The sequence below is a fragment of the Exophiala bonariae genome (genome assembly GCF_035927105.1).
Source record: "Exophiala bonariae strain CCFEE 5792 chromosome Unknown scaffold_12, whole genome shotgun sequence".
Taxonomy (NCBI): domain Eukaryota; kingdom Fungi; phylum Ascomycota; class Eurotiomycetes; order Chaetothyriales; family Herpotrichiellaceae; genus Exophiala; species Exophiala bonariae.
In genome coordinates, this window is record NW_027042487.1 from 489,145 (window position 1) to 505,197 (window position 16,053).

At 50.1% G+C, this 16,053-nt stretch overlaps 5 protein-coding genes across 5 annotated transcripts; 1 reads left to right on the top strand and 4 right to left on the bottom strand.

Moving 5' to 3' along the window:
• Nucleotides 1-542: 542 nt before the first annotated feature.
• LTR84_002175 (uncharacterized protein) lies at nucleotides 543-1,718 on the top strand (the record flags this gene model as incomplete). The annotated part of the gene is made up of 1 exon (XM_064845789.1): nucleotides 543-1,718. One exon carries the CDS (start codon nucleotides 543-545, stop codon nucleotides 1,716-1,718), a length of 1,176 nt encoding a protein of 391 aa, XP_064706643.1.
• Nucleotides 1,719-3,254: 1,536 nt separating this feature from the next.
• Nucleotides 3,255-5,333, bottom strand: LTR84_002176 (uncharacterized protein; the record flags this gene model as incomplete). Its single annotated transcript, XM_064845790.1, has 1 exon — nucleotides 3,255-5,333. One exon carries the CDS (start codon nucleotides 5,331-5,333, stop codon nucleotides 3,255-3,257), a length of 2,079 nt encoding a protein of 692 aa, XP_064706644.1.
• Nucleotides 5,334-7,071: 1,738 nt separating this feature from the next.
• On the bottom strand, nucleotides 7,072-7,902 carry LTR84_002177 (uncharacterized protein; the record flags this gene model as incomplete). The annotated part of the gene is made up of 1 exon (XM_064845791.1): nucleotides 7,072-7,902. The coding sequence occupies one exon, from the start codon at nucleotides 7,900-7,902 to the stop codon at nucleotides 7,072-7,074; it is 831 nt and encodes a 276-aa protein (XP_064706645.1).
• Nucleotides 7,903-8,542: 640 nt separating this feature from the next.
• On the bottom strand, nucleotides 8,543-11,207 carry LTR84_002178 (uncharacterized protein; the record flags this gene model as incomplete). Its single annotated transcript, XM_064845792.1, has 3 exons — nucleotides 8,543-10,737; nucleotides 10,793-10,948; nucleotides 11,036-11,207. The coding sequence occupies 3 exons, from the start codon at nucleotides 11,205-11,207 to the stop codon at nucleotides 8,543-8,545; spliced, it is 2,523 nt and encodes an 840-aa protein (XP_064706646.1).
• A 2,177-nt stretch (nucleotides 11,208-13,384) lies between these two features.
• Nucleotides 13,385-14,826, bottom strand: LTR84_002179 (uncharacterized protein; the record flags this gene model as incomplete). The annotated part of the gene is made up of 2 exons (XM_064845793.1): nucleotides 13,385-14,354; nucleotides 14,408-14,826. The coding sequence occupies 2 exons, from the start codon at nucleotides 14,824-14,826 to the stop codon at nucleotides 13,385-13,387; spliced, it is 1,389 nt and encodes a 462-aa protein (XP_064706647.1).
• Nucleotides 14,827-16,053: the final 1,227 nt, after the last annotated feature.

The window sequence follows — 16,053 nt, forward strand, 5'->3', positions numbered from 1 at the left end:
ACTGAGTGTGTCAGGTCACTGCCGACTGAGAAGGTGGTGCGCCCATGGATGCTGAAGAGCATCTTAGAAGGATTCCTCTTTCCTCAGTCGCTGCTGCGAGACGACTGTCATTCTATCGCTGATACTTCCCTTCCCTATAATATACTTAGATCTATTGTTTTTCTCCCATGGCCCTGCCTAAAGTGTCCCTTAGTCCTCCAGTATATGACGTATCATCCCACTGGCCAAGCTCCCCGGACCCGAGGGCTGACGCTGTCTCCCGCCGCCTCAATCCTACCTTAACTCTTTAACCCGCGTATTCACCTTGGTTTCAAACAATTCCTGTCTGCCTACCCCGTCCTTGATTCTTCTCTACAGCTCTCAATAAATACTTCCATCGCATCAATTAATCCCATCGCCAATATGTCTGCTTCTTGTTGTTTAGCATAGCGAATTTGGATCGTTACCGACCTTCCGCTTCTCCTTCCAGGCCACGCCGCTTCCCCAACCTTTATTTTCACCACCAGCATAATCGCTCTCTTCTCACCTTCAATCACTTGAACATGCCTACCCCCGAACTCGCTTTGCCTGACTCGGATGAAGAATCCCCTCGTCCAAATCTATTAAGCCCATGGCGTCCTCCTCGCTCATCCATATCCACTGGTCGCAGCTCGCCTTACGTACCTAGTCGATCGATGGCCTGGCGAGATGAAGCCGTGAATAACGCTGAGAAGTTGAAGCGTCGCTTTCTGAAGATATGGTCCAACTTGTCCCCCTTACAACGTATACTAGGCGTCTCCGCCCTTGTCATTCTCAATGTCCTCCTCATTCTGTTCCTCGTTTTCAATGAAAAGATCTTCGGCTGGCTCGAACCTTACGCTGAACGTTGGAAACATACCACGGGGGGTTGGACAATCTTATGGGCTGTCACCTTCACAACTGCATTTCCACCAATGATTGGCTATTCGACCTGTGCGACCATCGCAGGCTTTGTCTATGGAGTTTGGGAGGGCTGGCTCATCCTGGCTACCGCAACAGTTGCCGGATCCTTTTGCTCATTCGTCCTCTCTCGAACCGTCCTGCGGAAATGGGTCGAACGCTTGATCGCAGGCGATAAACGTTTTGCCGCCTTCACCCTCATTCTCAAGCACGATGGCATCAAATTGCTGTGCATGATTAGGTTGTGTCCCCTCCCATATTCCCTCAGTAACGGCGCCATGTCCACCTTCCCTACCGTTTCACCTGCCAACTACGCAATAGCGACTGCCATCGTTACCCCCAAACTCTTTATCCCTGCCTTTATTGGCAGCCGCCTCGCCGTTATCGCACGTACTAGTGAGAAGATGACTCTGCAAGATCGGGTAGTCAACTACTCGAGCATTGGCATCGGAGCCATCGTTGGAGCATTTACCGGGTGGTACATCTACCAAAAGACGATGGCCCGTGCGAAAGAACTCGAAGCGGAGGAAGTGGGCAACAATCAAGATCCCGCTCGTCGATCGAGTCACACCCGCCGATTCAGCGACGATCCAGAAGCCCAAGCTGCCGCAGAGACCATTGCCCGTGACGAAGACGATGCACCCGACTATTTCGACGTCTCTCCCGGGTTGGAGAGGCCCGAGCCACGCTATCACGACGAACCCACTGATGACGAAGATGTATTTGGAGCAGGAGATGACGATGACGGACAAGTCACCGCCAACATCGGTCTGCATGAACAAAAGAAAAGTAGTATATAAGGTATGACTAGAGAAACCAATTCAGTAGAGAGTCTAGGTCGGGAATTTTGGGTAGATCAAATCCCGACGTTCGGACTCGACCCTATAGAAAACACCTGTTTAGACTTTGTATATACCACGACACTGAAGAGTCGAGTTTGCACTCCCGTCACCTTCCTTCCCGTCACCCTCCTTCCCGTCACCTTCCACCACTAGTACTTGCTCTTGCACTTGCACTCGACTTTCCCGATTGCCAGTGGCGGATGACCCTCCCGTCCGTCGTTTCAGTCTATGTCACAAGTAAGTCACAAGTGATGAGGCATGCTCCCTGCTGCGACTTTGAAGTGCAAAACAGCTTCAGAAAAGACTTCGATGTGTGCCGTGTGTATGGATGCTGTAGCATAACTACTAGATGCTATGCGAAAGCGAAGGGATGAGCAACTAGTAACTAACTGTAAAGATCCGTGCGAAAGGACGAGCCTCGGGTCACCTGGCGGATATCCGTCAAGAGTTCATTCGGGCAAGAGAAGAGACGAGAAGAGAAGAGATCAGATCGTAAAAGTCATTTCCATTTCGTACACTCATAACCTCGTATATCTCATTATGTAACGTAGCGTCGCGTCGCATCACGGCACGGCCATATCACACGACATTACCTCTTATTTCTTTTTGGAAAATGCATCCAGACAGTGGACTGGACCTGGGTCGGGACCAAAACCGTCGAAAGAACAACCTGGTTAGCTCCTGTACTTTTCCCCCCTTGCTCCTGCTTTTTGCTCCCTTTTTGCCCTCCTCCATTGTTCTGCCTCGCGAAATGCAGTCGGAAGACTTCACTCTCATCGAGTCATTCTCCCCCTACCTCAATTCAAACATCCTCTTTCGGACTCAGAGGTCCTGTAGTGGGCGTGCGCGGAGGCTTTTGTAGTGGTGAGTATTTGTCACTCCAACGGCGGATCAGCGATCTGGTCGGAGGTGACGATGGAGGGCTTTGCTGTTGTTGCACTGGCGGTATCTGTAGAGGTGGAACTGGGGGGCTGATTGTTGATGTTGATGTTGTCACGACGCGGGGCGGTGGTGCAACTATTTGGGATAGCTGGTTCTGCTCTTCCACCATCGTTACCGTTGACTCTGGTCCTGAATGACCATTCGATGGCTGCGATACCAGTGTCGTACCACGAGAAATTGGTGACATTGGAGATAGCGTGGATGTTTTTTCCATGTCTCGAAAAAAAGTCCCTTCCATCTCCATTGTCCGGAGCATACTGGGGCTATATACTGGGTCTTCAAACTTGACAGTACTGGCTCGCTCACGACGCGGTTCCTCCGAAAGTGTGTCGGGTTTCTCCTCGGAATAGCTTGGGAGAGTGGATGGTTTGATAGACGGTGCTGTAACCCCATGCGATCGCCATCCACTTCCGGGTAAATGGTGGCTGATACTCTGAGATACTCGTCGTGAAGTCGCACCCAAGATACTGTGGGTGGCGTGGCGAATGGGATCCAGGGCCAAGTCAGTGGTCAATCTAGGCTCGAGACTGGCGTGTGTGGCGACTTTGCGAATCATGGGCCTTCTTTGAGAATGACCTGCTTTTCTCGTTGTTCGTGTAGATTCTTCTTCATCTTCTCGGCTTTATCCGGAACGGCACATGATATCATATGGGTGAAAAATAATTCCAGGTTTGTGATCCATCGTCTCACTTTGTCAACATTGTTGACGACGAGGATAATAAAATAAGTAGGAACACAGATTCCTACCGAAGTCAACGCAAATGGTAGGAATGAATCTTCTGGAGGCATGTTTGTCATGCCAAAAATCGAAGTGACGAAGGTGAGAGGAAGAAAAAACATGGTAACAAAGGTCAAGAGACGAATATTGTATCCCTGCTCCACCGTGATCTTAGCTTGGTTGACCGCCTCACGACTCTCCAACACGGATGTTCCGCTGAAGAGCCATTCTCGAAGGCCTTTGATTTCCTTCTGTTGATGTTGATACATGTGCATTACTTCGGTCAGAAGTGCAATTTCCTTCTCGAACAACTTGCGGGTGTGCTGTAGCTTCTTTCGCCAGTTTTTGTACCGGGCAGATTGATCTTGTGTTCCTGGGAAGAGTGTCTTGTGTTCACCTGTCCAGAACTCCTCATTGAAGGTCTCTTTATATGCCAAGATCATGGCCTTGATTTCAGTGACAAGCACTCCGATGGCTTGTGAAGCCCAGAAGTATCGTCGAGAGTAGGAGAACTTGTCGTTCTCGAAAAGCAATTCATCTCTCAGGGCACTATCAAAGATGGACTTGTTAGGTGGCGAGGCCAGCATGATGATCTGTCTGTGAACTTCCTTGAATCTCTTGATTGCATCTCGATATTCCGCCAGGACTGCACCTAGGAAGGCATCAGGGCCATTCACATAATGATGAGAGGTGTTGTGAGCGTCAACACTGGATTTCCAGTCTGGAAAAGCTTGGATGGATAGTACGTGCCATGGGGCAAAGGGGTCGTAAATGTGGCCGACGATCGACTTGGTCTTGCGAGAATTGCGACGGAGAGTATGACTGGGGCGTCCATTCAAGGACAAAGCCACCACGGCAGAACATGTTGACAGGGGAATATGACCTTCTTTAGGTTCCGATAGTGCATCATCGTGGCTCTGCCATGGTAGTGGAGCACGACCCTCACCAACGATGGTGTGATATTTGAAGACGAATACGATCGACCTTTGACGGCGATGGTCCTTCTTCAAATAACCTTTGGTGATCATTTTGGTTGGAGTATCATCATTGATAAGTAAACGATAAATTGAGTCCATATCGAAATACTCGTTCATAGTAAGATGAAGACCAGCCAACAAACTCGGTGGCGGTTCTCTCATGGTGATGATTCGACCAACGGCTTGCTTTCTTGACGGATCGATATTGATAGATCTCAGTGCCTCCCACGTGGCGAGAGGTCCATCATCAGTGCCACTCTTGCTGTATCGAAGAGGGGCACCATCTGTTCCCACATGATAAATATCGGCATGGTCATGGCTAGCATCAAGCTGATGTGCCTGGCGGTCTTTGTTGAAGATGCCATTTCCAAATTGGTTGATATTTCGAAGGAGATCCTGCAAGATGAACATGCTATACTTGTCCCAATCATGGCTCATGAGATGTTGGATCAAGTCATCTTCAGTAAATTCCTTGGAGGGAAGGGTTTCTTGTGCAAAGTAGGATTCATCATCGTCGCTGTCAGAACTATCATCAGCACTCCAGATGGATTCCTTTCGTGGGTCGTCTTTATCCAAGGGACGGTTGCTCGGGTTTGTTCGACGACTTATTGTACTTGGGGGGATTTTGGGAGAAGACGGCGGCTGTTCAGCCTTGGTTACCACTAGAGATCCAAATGAGGAGACGGTTGGCCGGTGGGAAATGCCAGGCCGGATGTCAGCTAGACCATCAGGCTGGGAAGTCAAAACCTGTGCGAGAGTTTCGTGGACCTTTTCAAAGGTAGAGAGGTATGCTTTCCTATCAGCTTCCAATTGTTGGATCAGCTTGGTGATGGTTTCGGTGTCGACAGCCATCAGTGGCGGTGGTTGAGGAGGGAAATAGCCATCGACGAAATGTGAGGTAGAGTCCTCAGATTGGAAGGTGGGATGAGGCATCATTTTGTCGGGTCAGAGGGGCGAGGCTGGAAAAGTAGCTACTGACACCATCCTGCAGCCGAAAGGGCGGACAATGCTAGCCGCTTGCTTGGACAATTAGTCAATACTTGATCAATGACTGGGGACCAAGGAGGGAGGTCGAGTGGTGGTGGAAGCGAGAGAAATCAGCGGACCATCCACGGGCAGATAATCTGGGGCGAAAAGGAGTGGGTTAAAACAGGGCGTGCCTTGGGAGGTGACAAGGTACGGAGTACCAATACTACCTGGGTAGGAATAATGCAAGACGGTGGATCGGCATCAGCAAGGAAATGCCTGGCGTCAGAAAGAACATTGAAACGATGATCAAGAGAATTTAGTGTCGGATCGATCGAGTGTTTTTGGGAAGAAGCTGAACCAGACTCTCTAGACAGAAAGCCTTGCAATGCGCCCGGCCAAAAGTCAACAATATAAAAGTACGCAGCAGGACAGAGTCTCGTAAAGGACCGTGAGTTTCCAGCCTGAGCCTTGAAAATCCAGCCATCAGAGTAAGTGCGAGGCAACCTGAGTCCAGGACGGAGTCTGGAGTTTGCCTGAGTCAGGCACCCGTCAGGTCTGTACGGAGAATGGTATGTCACGATTGATCGAACTGGAACGGCATAGAAGCGAAACACACGAGGAGGTTGTAGAGGGCAATTGGGCAATTGGTCGAGACTTGAGCCAAGCGAATCCGGCTTGACTGGTAGAAGCTAATCGTGTTTTGCAAAAGTGCCCAGGCCTATAGGGACGGGGACAGAACTCCGTTGGACGGGGAACTTTGGGTGCCTGTATTCGGCCGCATGCCGCTGCACAAATTGGCTGATCGGCAAGCCTTGTTGTTGTGTCGGTGAGACTCTGAAAAGTCCAGCCCGCAAATGGATCAAGACCACTACCAGTGTGATAACGAACATGCAGAGCCAAGTGGGCCGCACAAGTCTCTTTGCTGGCTCCATTTATTTCGTGCTTGAGAGAGAGCCAAGTATACCTAATTTCGAAGGATCATGTCGCTTTGTCTAGACTCCGTTTGCTAACACCGCAGTGGCAAAGAGATGTACATGTACATATCTACCAAGATCCCTATGTCTCTCGCTATCCACACTGTCTGCTTCCGTACACCAGTAAAGCATCGATGCCCGACCACGAGCATAGAGAACGTGTGACTAGCTCTAATGCCTACAAGCGTTTTCATCTCCCACCAGCAGCACTTTTCCGAGCACGAGATCAATGTCCAATGGGCACAAATAGGGCCAGGAGTGGTTAGAATAATGTCCAAAGCCAATCATCATACTCCTTATCATGCTGGAGAGCTGCAAATTGGATGGACTCTCAGTATCAGAAAGCTCAATGGTCCCGGACAAATCCGATGACCAATCCAGTCTGCATTAGCCGTGGTGAAGTCCAGTATTCCCTCCTCGTTGATCATGATCTTCTCATCATTCAACACACCCCGTGTTTGCCCAAGGGAATTTTGACGGCATAGCCTGGCTACCATTCTGTTTGGCTGCAAACTCGCGCTCGCAAGCCGTCACCGTGTCTAGTGCGCTCCAGAGGCACAATAAGTCGAAAATGTAACTTCGTCTGCGGTGACCCTGAACATCTCATCCCGCATAACCACCGCCTGGTAGCAAATAAAACGCCTGGGAGCCATGAACCCGTGAGACCCAAGACGAAAAGAAACATAGACTCCGTGAAATGACATTCATATCGAGGACCACCAGTCTCCGACCTAGACCTTCACACGAACGCCCTCTTTCTGCACCACCTTGACAAGACTCTTATATGTCTCGTCCCAACTCTCCCCATCGTCTTTCTCTGCAGTCCCGGTCTCGCCCTTCTTCTTTCCTTGATCCCGACTCACCATGACCACAGAGGTAGGCCGTTTCGTTTGACCCGCCATACCGAGCTCGGCACGTGAAGTCACGTAAATGTAAGGGATTGAATGGTCTTCGGCCAGTACGGGGATGTGGCTGATCACGTCCATCGGAGAGATGTCTGCGGCGAGAATCACCACCCCGATAGGTGATGAATCGGAAGCACTGCCGGCAGGGGACTTGCGGAGCGCTTTGACGACTTCTTTGACACCGCGTTTGAGGGTTCGTTGGGCCGCAGCTGAAAACAGGTAGACCATGTTAGCATTTTTGTTGTAGTCGGTTGACGGAACAGAATTGGGAGGCAACCCGGGCAAGTGCATACCTTTCTTGACACTCTTAAACACCTTTTTCGCAACTTTATCGTCGGCGAGCGGGTTGGCGAAAGGTACCAACGCACCGACGGGTCTGCTGCTCAAGGTCGCTGCCTTCTCGACCTCATCCGAATTTTCAACGTCGACGTCCGATGGCTTTTCGTCCTCGTCCTCATCGTCACTCTCCCCATTTTTCAACTTCTTCCCCTCAACCTCGTTCAGCACCTTCTCGGCGAGCACCTTGCGCTTCTCCTTCTTTTCTTTCTTGTCGGATTTGGACTTCTTCACGCCTGAATCTTCCACCAACTTCTCCTTGGTGCCTTTCTTCTCGGCTTTGCGTGCAGCCCTGCGCTCTTCTTTCGACTCCTTGGCCATGTTTTTCGGATGTTGCAACGGAAGTTCTGGAACAGTGGAGTTGTGGACGGACTGCAGGCAGGCTCAGCGTAGTGCCTCGTGTGTTGAAGGGCTCTCTGATGATGAAGACCGCTCTTTTATTTTGTGCCTTCGCAATCACCCGATAAGGCGCGTGTGTACGAGCCGAGTACAAAGTCTTGGGGAAGTACCTTACGGGGATTTGAATATGTATAGACTGGCTTTACAAGGGTACAAAAGTTCGCTGTCTAGAAAATACCTTGATGCTGCTCCGCACACGAGAAAATCGTCTCTAAATACTGGCAGCTCAAAATTTTGGCGGAGCCTCCAAGTTCGTTTGGGGCTAACCTGTTTTGGCCAAGGCTTGCCACCATGAACATCCCTGGAGAGGATGGTTCCCAATCACCAAAAATCGGATCTTTGATTACCATTGTCTCAAGTTATAATAGTAGAACGTTGCGAAGAGAACTACTTATGATACTCGATCCATCTTCGCTTCTGGCAATAAAATCGTTGGATTCCAAGATGGGATCTTGATCAACATTGAAAGACTAATTTTTACCATTTCTATCCATTGCACCTCCAAGCTGGACTCACTGAATCCAATATTAACAATGGATATTATTGATACCAAAGTATCCCCTCACGACGATGGTTTGTTCTCACCATGTCTCATATCAAATGACGCCTTCCTAGGCTGGTTCGGCGCCTCCCCTGTTGGTCGTTCATGATAACCTGGTATACTCTCGTCCCTCGCTCTGTCAAACGATCGCCCCCGAGGAGTCAAATGCTCTTGTGCAAATGCCGAGAGGCTGTTCCGAGACGCTCCATGCTCCGCTGCTGGAGGACTCCTGGCCCTTTCCTTCTCTGCCTGTCTCTCCTCCTTACTCTGCGACATCTTAGCCTTCCATTTGCCAAACAAGCCGCCCCTCTTCTCCGTGTCGCCACTGTTGTCCTTCCATACTTCCCCGGATTCGTTGCTCGAGGGACCTACTAATGCCTGTTGACCGGCCACCGTGTCTCCATAGAGAGATGCTGATTGTGTCTGCTGAGAATCTCCCGTGAAGCTCTTGCGGGGTCGATGAGAGCTGCCCAGGGAGCTGTTGCTTCCTCTGGCTCCAGCATTGTGCCCTATTGCAGGAGGCGGCACAAGCGGTGTATTTTCTGCCTTCTTGGCTGAGGAGGAAAACCTCCACCTGTGCCGCCTTTTCTCCGTATCTTCCTTCATCACTTTGCTGTCATCAAGGGCATCTGCCTCCGAGTGATCGGTGAAAGAAGACCTGGACTTGGTGGATGTGGGGGGAGACTTGCGAGGCTTCAATCCGGATGCATTATTTTGTGCCATGTTGGCACTCTGTGGACTAGGAGTGGAAAAGTCCGATGTTGGAACTTCAGTGACTGGGGTGGGAGCTGTGTTTGTCAAGGCAGGACCTGAGACCGCAGCTAACGGATCAAGCCGTGAAGCACCATTCAAATCGGGAGAAGTCAGTGGGGTTTTGAATGCTGCAGTGTCATCTGCGTGGAGAGAATTCACAGAGCTCTGTGCACTGTCATTTGCACTACCCGGGAGTTTCGGTTTCTTCTGAAGCTTTCTAGGCTGTCTCTGTTGAGGCTCCGATGGGCCAAATATTGGAGACTTTGGAAACAAGTTGGAGATCTTTCTTTCGCGAGTAACAATTGGCGTTGCGGTGACCGGCTGCCCGGGTACCGAAGCAGGGTTGGCTTGTACTGGAGGAAAAGGAGCAATGTTGGACGATTGTGGTTGAGTCACTGGTGGTGACAGACTGGGTTGAGTCGGAATGTGCTCAGTGAGATGACCTGTTGAAGCTTGATTGTTGAAGGCCTCGTCTGGTCCAATAGATCCAGATCGCGAGGATTTAGATTCAGTGACCTCTTTGGCCGGTATAGGTGTGTCAGCAACCGGAGGTGCTGAACTCAGAGCAGGTGATGCAGGACTTTTAGCATCGTTCAAGTTCTGAAATCGGCTTGGAGTGATCGCTGGGGATCTCTTAGACGGAACAGTGTTACTGCGATTGATCTTTGCACCTGCTGTACCGTCTGGAAATGTCCCAAGACCTGAAGGAGTTCCTGGGCTTGAAACACCTGGGCTTCCTCGATCCCTTGAACCTCGAGACGAAACGGAGACATTACGCCGGACGCCAAACTTCCGCAGACTGTCAGCACCAGCACTTGCGTTCGACGAGGATCTGCCTAGGGGTTTGGGTGACTTCAGAGACGGTGCACCACTTTCGACATCCTTTTGAGTTTTTTCGTCCACGGCTGTGCCCGACATGCCAATAAGGAAATTGTCCTGGTTCTCAATGAGAAATATCAGTACATCTTGGCTGAGTCGATATTCCTGGGGAGCCATGTCATGTGTGGGATGTGAAATGATGCCGGGTTGGAAGATAGCTGCCAGATTTGCAGCGGTCATGCGATTGAGATCCGATTTGGACGCAAAAACAGCCAGTAAGTCCAATATGTAGAGTAAAAGTTGGCGGTTTAATGCTGGTAGTTCTGTTATAAGCCGCTGGTAAGACAACACGGCAGCATTGTGCTCATCTAGACTGAACCCAGGACCTTGCGCTTCACCATTTGTCTGAGCTGGATGCTGCGCCCTTCGTAAGGGTTCGCGAAATCGGTCATAGAAGTCAAGAGGTACGATCGGTTCTGGAAGTTGGTTCAGATAGCGACGGAGAATATTAGCTGCATCGTGCACCGTGTATCCAGTCCAGTCTAGTCCCTTGCCATATCGATCAGGGGAATTGAAGGCCGTTTGTAAATCTTTTATTCTTTTGGCCGATCCACTCAATCTGAATATTCCTTCCACGTCGGTGGCTAGAACTCTGTAAGCTGGGTATTCTCGTTGAATCATTGTATGACGGTTGGGTACCTTTCTCTTTTAGAAAAACGCCACACTTTGCAACCACGATGGGAACATATCCGTAGATAAAGCTCTCACCGCTCTCATTTTGAAGCGAAATGGCAACATTTGCATATCTGATGCTGTCGGCCAAAGGGACCCCGAAGATACCAGGTTGCGTTTCAACTGTTGAGAAGTCAGCACAAAGCACCACCAACATCGGTCTAGCCACAGATCGAAGCCATGCGATCTATTATGTGGTGTAGACAGTACCTTTCTCATCGGTCTTTTCTGTTGTCTTCCTAAATTTCTTCCACCATGATGCTAATTCCCGCTTGGAGGGCGGAGAGACGGTGGACAGTGGAGAAGGTGCAGGGACGTTTCGTTGACCGGGCTGTGTGATGGGTTGAGGAGACGTCACGGTGCCTGTGCCTCCAGTGGCCATTATGAGGCTACAGGCGCCTTACAACGTTCGCCAGATTCCAGAAGAGTTGGCTTAATCGGTGTCTTGGAAGTGACAGCGCGACGTTGTGGCTGGAGGGGTGTCGATCGGAAAACTGTCGCGGTTGCGAATTGGTCAGACGGCAGAATTCTAGGTCGCGCGACGACGTTGGTCGTGGAAGAGTAAAATTAGGTTGGAGGCAGTCCAGGGACGCTTGGATGTGGATGTTGATAGAACTTAGGAGTTGAAAGCACAGTGAGTGTCCAAGAGGTCAGAGGTTTGTGGAGGACGGATCAGCTGAATGGGAAGGCTGGCCAAGGAGAGCCTCCGTAGAGTCGATCGGCGTCAGGCAACGCGGCGGGTGGGACGGTCTAGTTGACAGCTGCTCGTACCTCGCAAATAACTTGCCGGTAAAGATGCAGAATAGGGTGCAAGATGAAACTCGAAAGATCGGAGTTGAGAAGACGCGATCAAGGCTGGTGTCAAAGATGAAAGGAGGGTTGGACGGCGAGACGTTGATGCTGTGTCGAGAATTGCTACGAGCATGCAGGCTAGGTTGTTGCTTAGAATTCAGTACGAGGTAGTGGCAGCAATAAGCAGGCAAACTTGATTGAACTGAACTGGGCGCGCTCTGGCCACGAGGACTCCGTTCGGATAAGAGTACGGAGGACTCAGGTGAAGCTGCAGGTGCAGATTAGGTGCAGCCAACACCTAAACTAGCAGTCAGTGGCCGTGGCAGTGGCGTTGGTAGCGGTTGGGGCAGGTTTCTTCTTCCTGTGATTAGACTCGTTTTGATCAGGTGGCACTCCCCAAACCACCCATGATTCGGGGCTGTGGGCGGTGCTTCGGGCTGCTTATTATTATAGTTGCCATTGCCAATGCCAATCCAATCTGACTCTGACTTGCACTTGGCTTGGTAGGTATGAGGTTTGCATTCAACTTGGGACGTTGCTCTGCACCTCACAGTGCACCTACTGATTAGTTAACTAGACTGCCTCCCTAGGTCCCTAGGAGATACCCATTAGCCCCAACCGATCACCTTCGTGCCTTGGTGCAGCTCTTTTTTATGTGTGTCACCTGGCGATTTACCATCCTTCCTCGCTCCAGACCTCTGTTTGTCCCTAAATATATCTATCACCCGCCATGGGCCTTCCTATGCTGTCTCTTGCATCTGCCTTGTCTGTGGCTGAGTGGAGTTCGGATATGGAACAGATTGAACCACAAGATCAACCCAATTTTCAACCCTCCATGTCATGCTGATGCTAGACCTTTAACACCCATGATTGAGACTGCATTTCTGCACAATGATGCGGATCATCCCAGTCTCTTCTTGGCCTTTTTGTGGACGACTTGAACCTCTGTTGGTTATGGCGTACCAATCAAGGTACGAGGTACTGTATGGCTAACATTCGAATGAGAGGTACCTCCCACCTTGCCCCATTCTACTCTTTGACGAGATTCTGAGTCACGATCCTGTTTGGGCATGAATAACATCCTCTACCCCACCATTCGCAGTTCTTCAATTAGATCATGTTATACCACTCCGCTTTCTTAAAAACTTGTATCGACCTGCAAGTACGAGGAGGCGGCAGTGTAAGAACCTGGAACAACGCTCGAGACTCGTTGGGTGTGAGGAAGATCCGCGCCACTCAGGCCCCAAGTCTGCATTAAACCCTGGCACGAGCACTAGCTACTGCATCCTTCGTCTTGTGTAGATCCGAGTCAGTGTTTGAAAAAGTATACCTCGTACTGGGATTCGCCAAACCCCAGGCACGAATGATTCAGCAAGATCAGTCCTGATAACCACAGCTGGATCAGTCTGTCTATAATGTCAATAGCCTACGCGTTTCTCTCCAAAAATACGTGGCTCCGCAAATGTGAGGTATGCGTACATGGTTCTAACAATATGGTGAACAAAACGAAACAAATTGTCTCAGGATTGGAGGGCTCCGCACTTCCAGAATCCAGATATTTCTGGTAAACAGACCAGAACAACATGGAACACACTCCATGCTAAGGAAAATCTGTAAATAGTTGCCCTTTGACCCAAATGGTCTTACGCCGCCAATAGCCCATGATATCATCTAGTTCGGACTCGGGCAGAGATCATTCCAGTCCGTCCAAAGAACGCCGTTTGTTTTGCATTCGTTATGTTTTTCGTTAGTGGTATTCAACCCATCTCAAGACTCCTCTGCAACATCCTCAGCGATAGCATTTGCCAACTGGGGTGCCTTGCCGCCAATCGTGAGATCTTTGAGACTTTTGTCGAACTCGCGTTGCATGCCATGCTTGACGGCCTCGAGCACATTATCCACCGTCATCTTTGGCATATATGCTGGACGGGTGCCTTCTTGGAATACACCAGTCCGAACAAGGATGGAGTACCAATTGGTCTCAGCCTTACCAGATTCATCGAATTCGTTGGTGCCACGGATATCTGACTCGGGCGTGTCACCAACAAAGTACACCGTGTCCAATGGTTTGTTGATGCCATGTGTGTCTTTCCGCCATTGCTGCAACAGTCTCGTGGCGAACTGGAAGGTGCCTAGTTGGGGCTTACCAAAAGCAATCGTCTTCATGTCTTTGCCAGTAATGGCTCGGAACATGGCTTCAAGCGAAGCGCGTAACGCTCCCATCCCGATCCGTGAATAAGAGTGAGATGTGGCCCAGACGATGTCATTATGGGAGAAGAACACAGGTGGCCCTTCATCGAAGGTCTCGGATCGGGTACCCAGACGACCATTTTTGCTCATACACAAATCGAGGATGATCTGTGAATCGCCGGCCCAGTCTCTACTGTCGGCGAACACAAAGACGGCTTCGATGTCGACTTCTCCATAATTTCGCAATTTTGAATTGGTGAGTTCCTCCTCGGTCAACTTCCTGAACGGTGTTGTATCCTGGTTGTCTTTGATGATGTCTCCAGGAGTGATCACATCCTTGAAGCCATAACCCAAGGCAACTTCTCTACACTTTTCACCCTCACCTCCCACGACCAGTACAGAATTATATTTCTCTGCCAGTTCCCGCATAGGTGTATGGCCACAGATAAACTGTCCGGGAGACACTTCCATCTCCAACTGGTTCGAGAGCTGGATGCATCGATCTTCCTCGGTCTTGCCACCTCCATTGGTTACGAAAATGTAGGGTCTGAAATGGATTGTCAGCATGTCGTCATCACCAACGCTTGGAATCATATTTACACTTTGACGCCGTATTCGTTCTGGCCATTGAGAACCTTCATGGCCTCGATAGCCTCAGGGATCACCTCGCCTCCCTTGATCAGGACGCCGTCGATATCAAAGGCAAAGGCATATTTATCGGTAGTGTCAAGACCAGAGCCATCAGGAGTGGCAGGTGCAGAATCATCTGGAGTGGTCTCCCCTGATCCTGCTGCGAGATGGTGCTTGGCCAATTCCATGGCGTGGGCAGTCTCGTGGGCATTGCTCCGGCTTTCCAGATGTTTGGGAGGAGCAACGACCGTTGGGCCTCCGAATAGATCGGCTCTGGTAGCACTTTGGCTCGACAACCTCCGTGTTGTGCTCGCCCTGGATGCACTCCGTCTGGTCGTGGTGGGCGACAACAGGTTGTTGTCCATATCTGCTGGTGTTTCTTTCGACATCTTGATGAAAAGGATGTAAATGATTATGTCGGAGGCTCACAACAAACAGACAATACTCCTTGACCAGGACAAAAAGATATTGTATGAGATCGAATTCGGTGATATTTCTATACTTATACACTGTGCATTTGCGTCCGCAGGCGAGATTTTTCAGAGCCTCGGGCGGATTCCCCGTTCTTTTGTATTCGGGATCACTGTAAGAACTCACTCCTAGTATGAAAGAAACTGGCACGCTATTTCACGTGGGTAATAAAGTGGACGGTAGCCGAACCTGTGGGAATAAACACGAATACATCTACTGGTCAAGGCTCAAGTACTTCGAGCAGACTGGAACCCTGCTGGAGCAAATACTAGAATCCTCGGAAACCAGTCCCATGGAAACTTTGATGTGGACTCTCGATATGTTGCAGATGACGTCGGCATGATGGGTACAATCCAACGGAATTGACAAATGAGCATTCGCCTCCCTCTCATGATAGAGGCAACGCTCGACACTCGGTCTTTGACACGAAAGTGAGAGAAAAAATCATTTCCATACCAGTGGCTTTGCATCCCAGTGGATTTTTCAGTTGGGGTCCAACCATTCTGTGATTTGATGATGATCTGTGCTTTGTCCAATCCCAAGGTGTAACCGTCGTTGTTCATCCAAGAGATATCCGCACCATATCCACCACTCAAATAGACCGGGCAAAATTCTCGTTTCCTTATCGGCCACCCATGTTTTCTCATGCTCGATGACGCCACAGTGCCGGCCAGGGGACTCCGACGACGACAACAGGCTCGTTTTTCAGGCAGACAAACGGCAAATGGAAAAATCTCAAGAGAGGCACAGATCTTTCAAGATGGCGCGAAGCAGGCGCCGAGAGACGCTCTCATGTGATCGACACAAAGTCTAAACGGCTTGTCTATGTAGCTAGAGAAGAATACATTCCGACTATGGATACTTCATCCAGCCTATGTCTCTGCAATCCGTCGCCACGTTTCGAAGTCGGTTTCAGGTCTATGTATATCATATCGGTGTGGCAATCCTACGATTTCCTTCTCGCAGCGGCAGCCATGTCTCGTAGAGGGGATTCGTCGTTGAGTGCATTGCATGGATATATCGAATATCTCCAGCCGCTCACGTCGTCCGGCACAACGAGTAAGGATCCTAGGTCCGCTTTTATCAAACCGCCCGACGGATAAGCGTACTTAGCTCTTACCGCTCCGACATGGCGGAGCATGAGT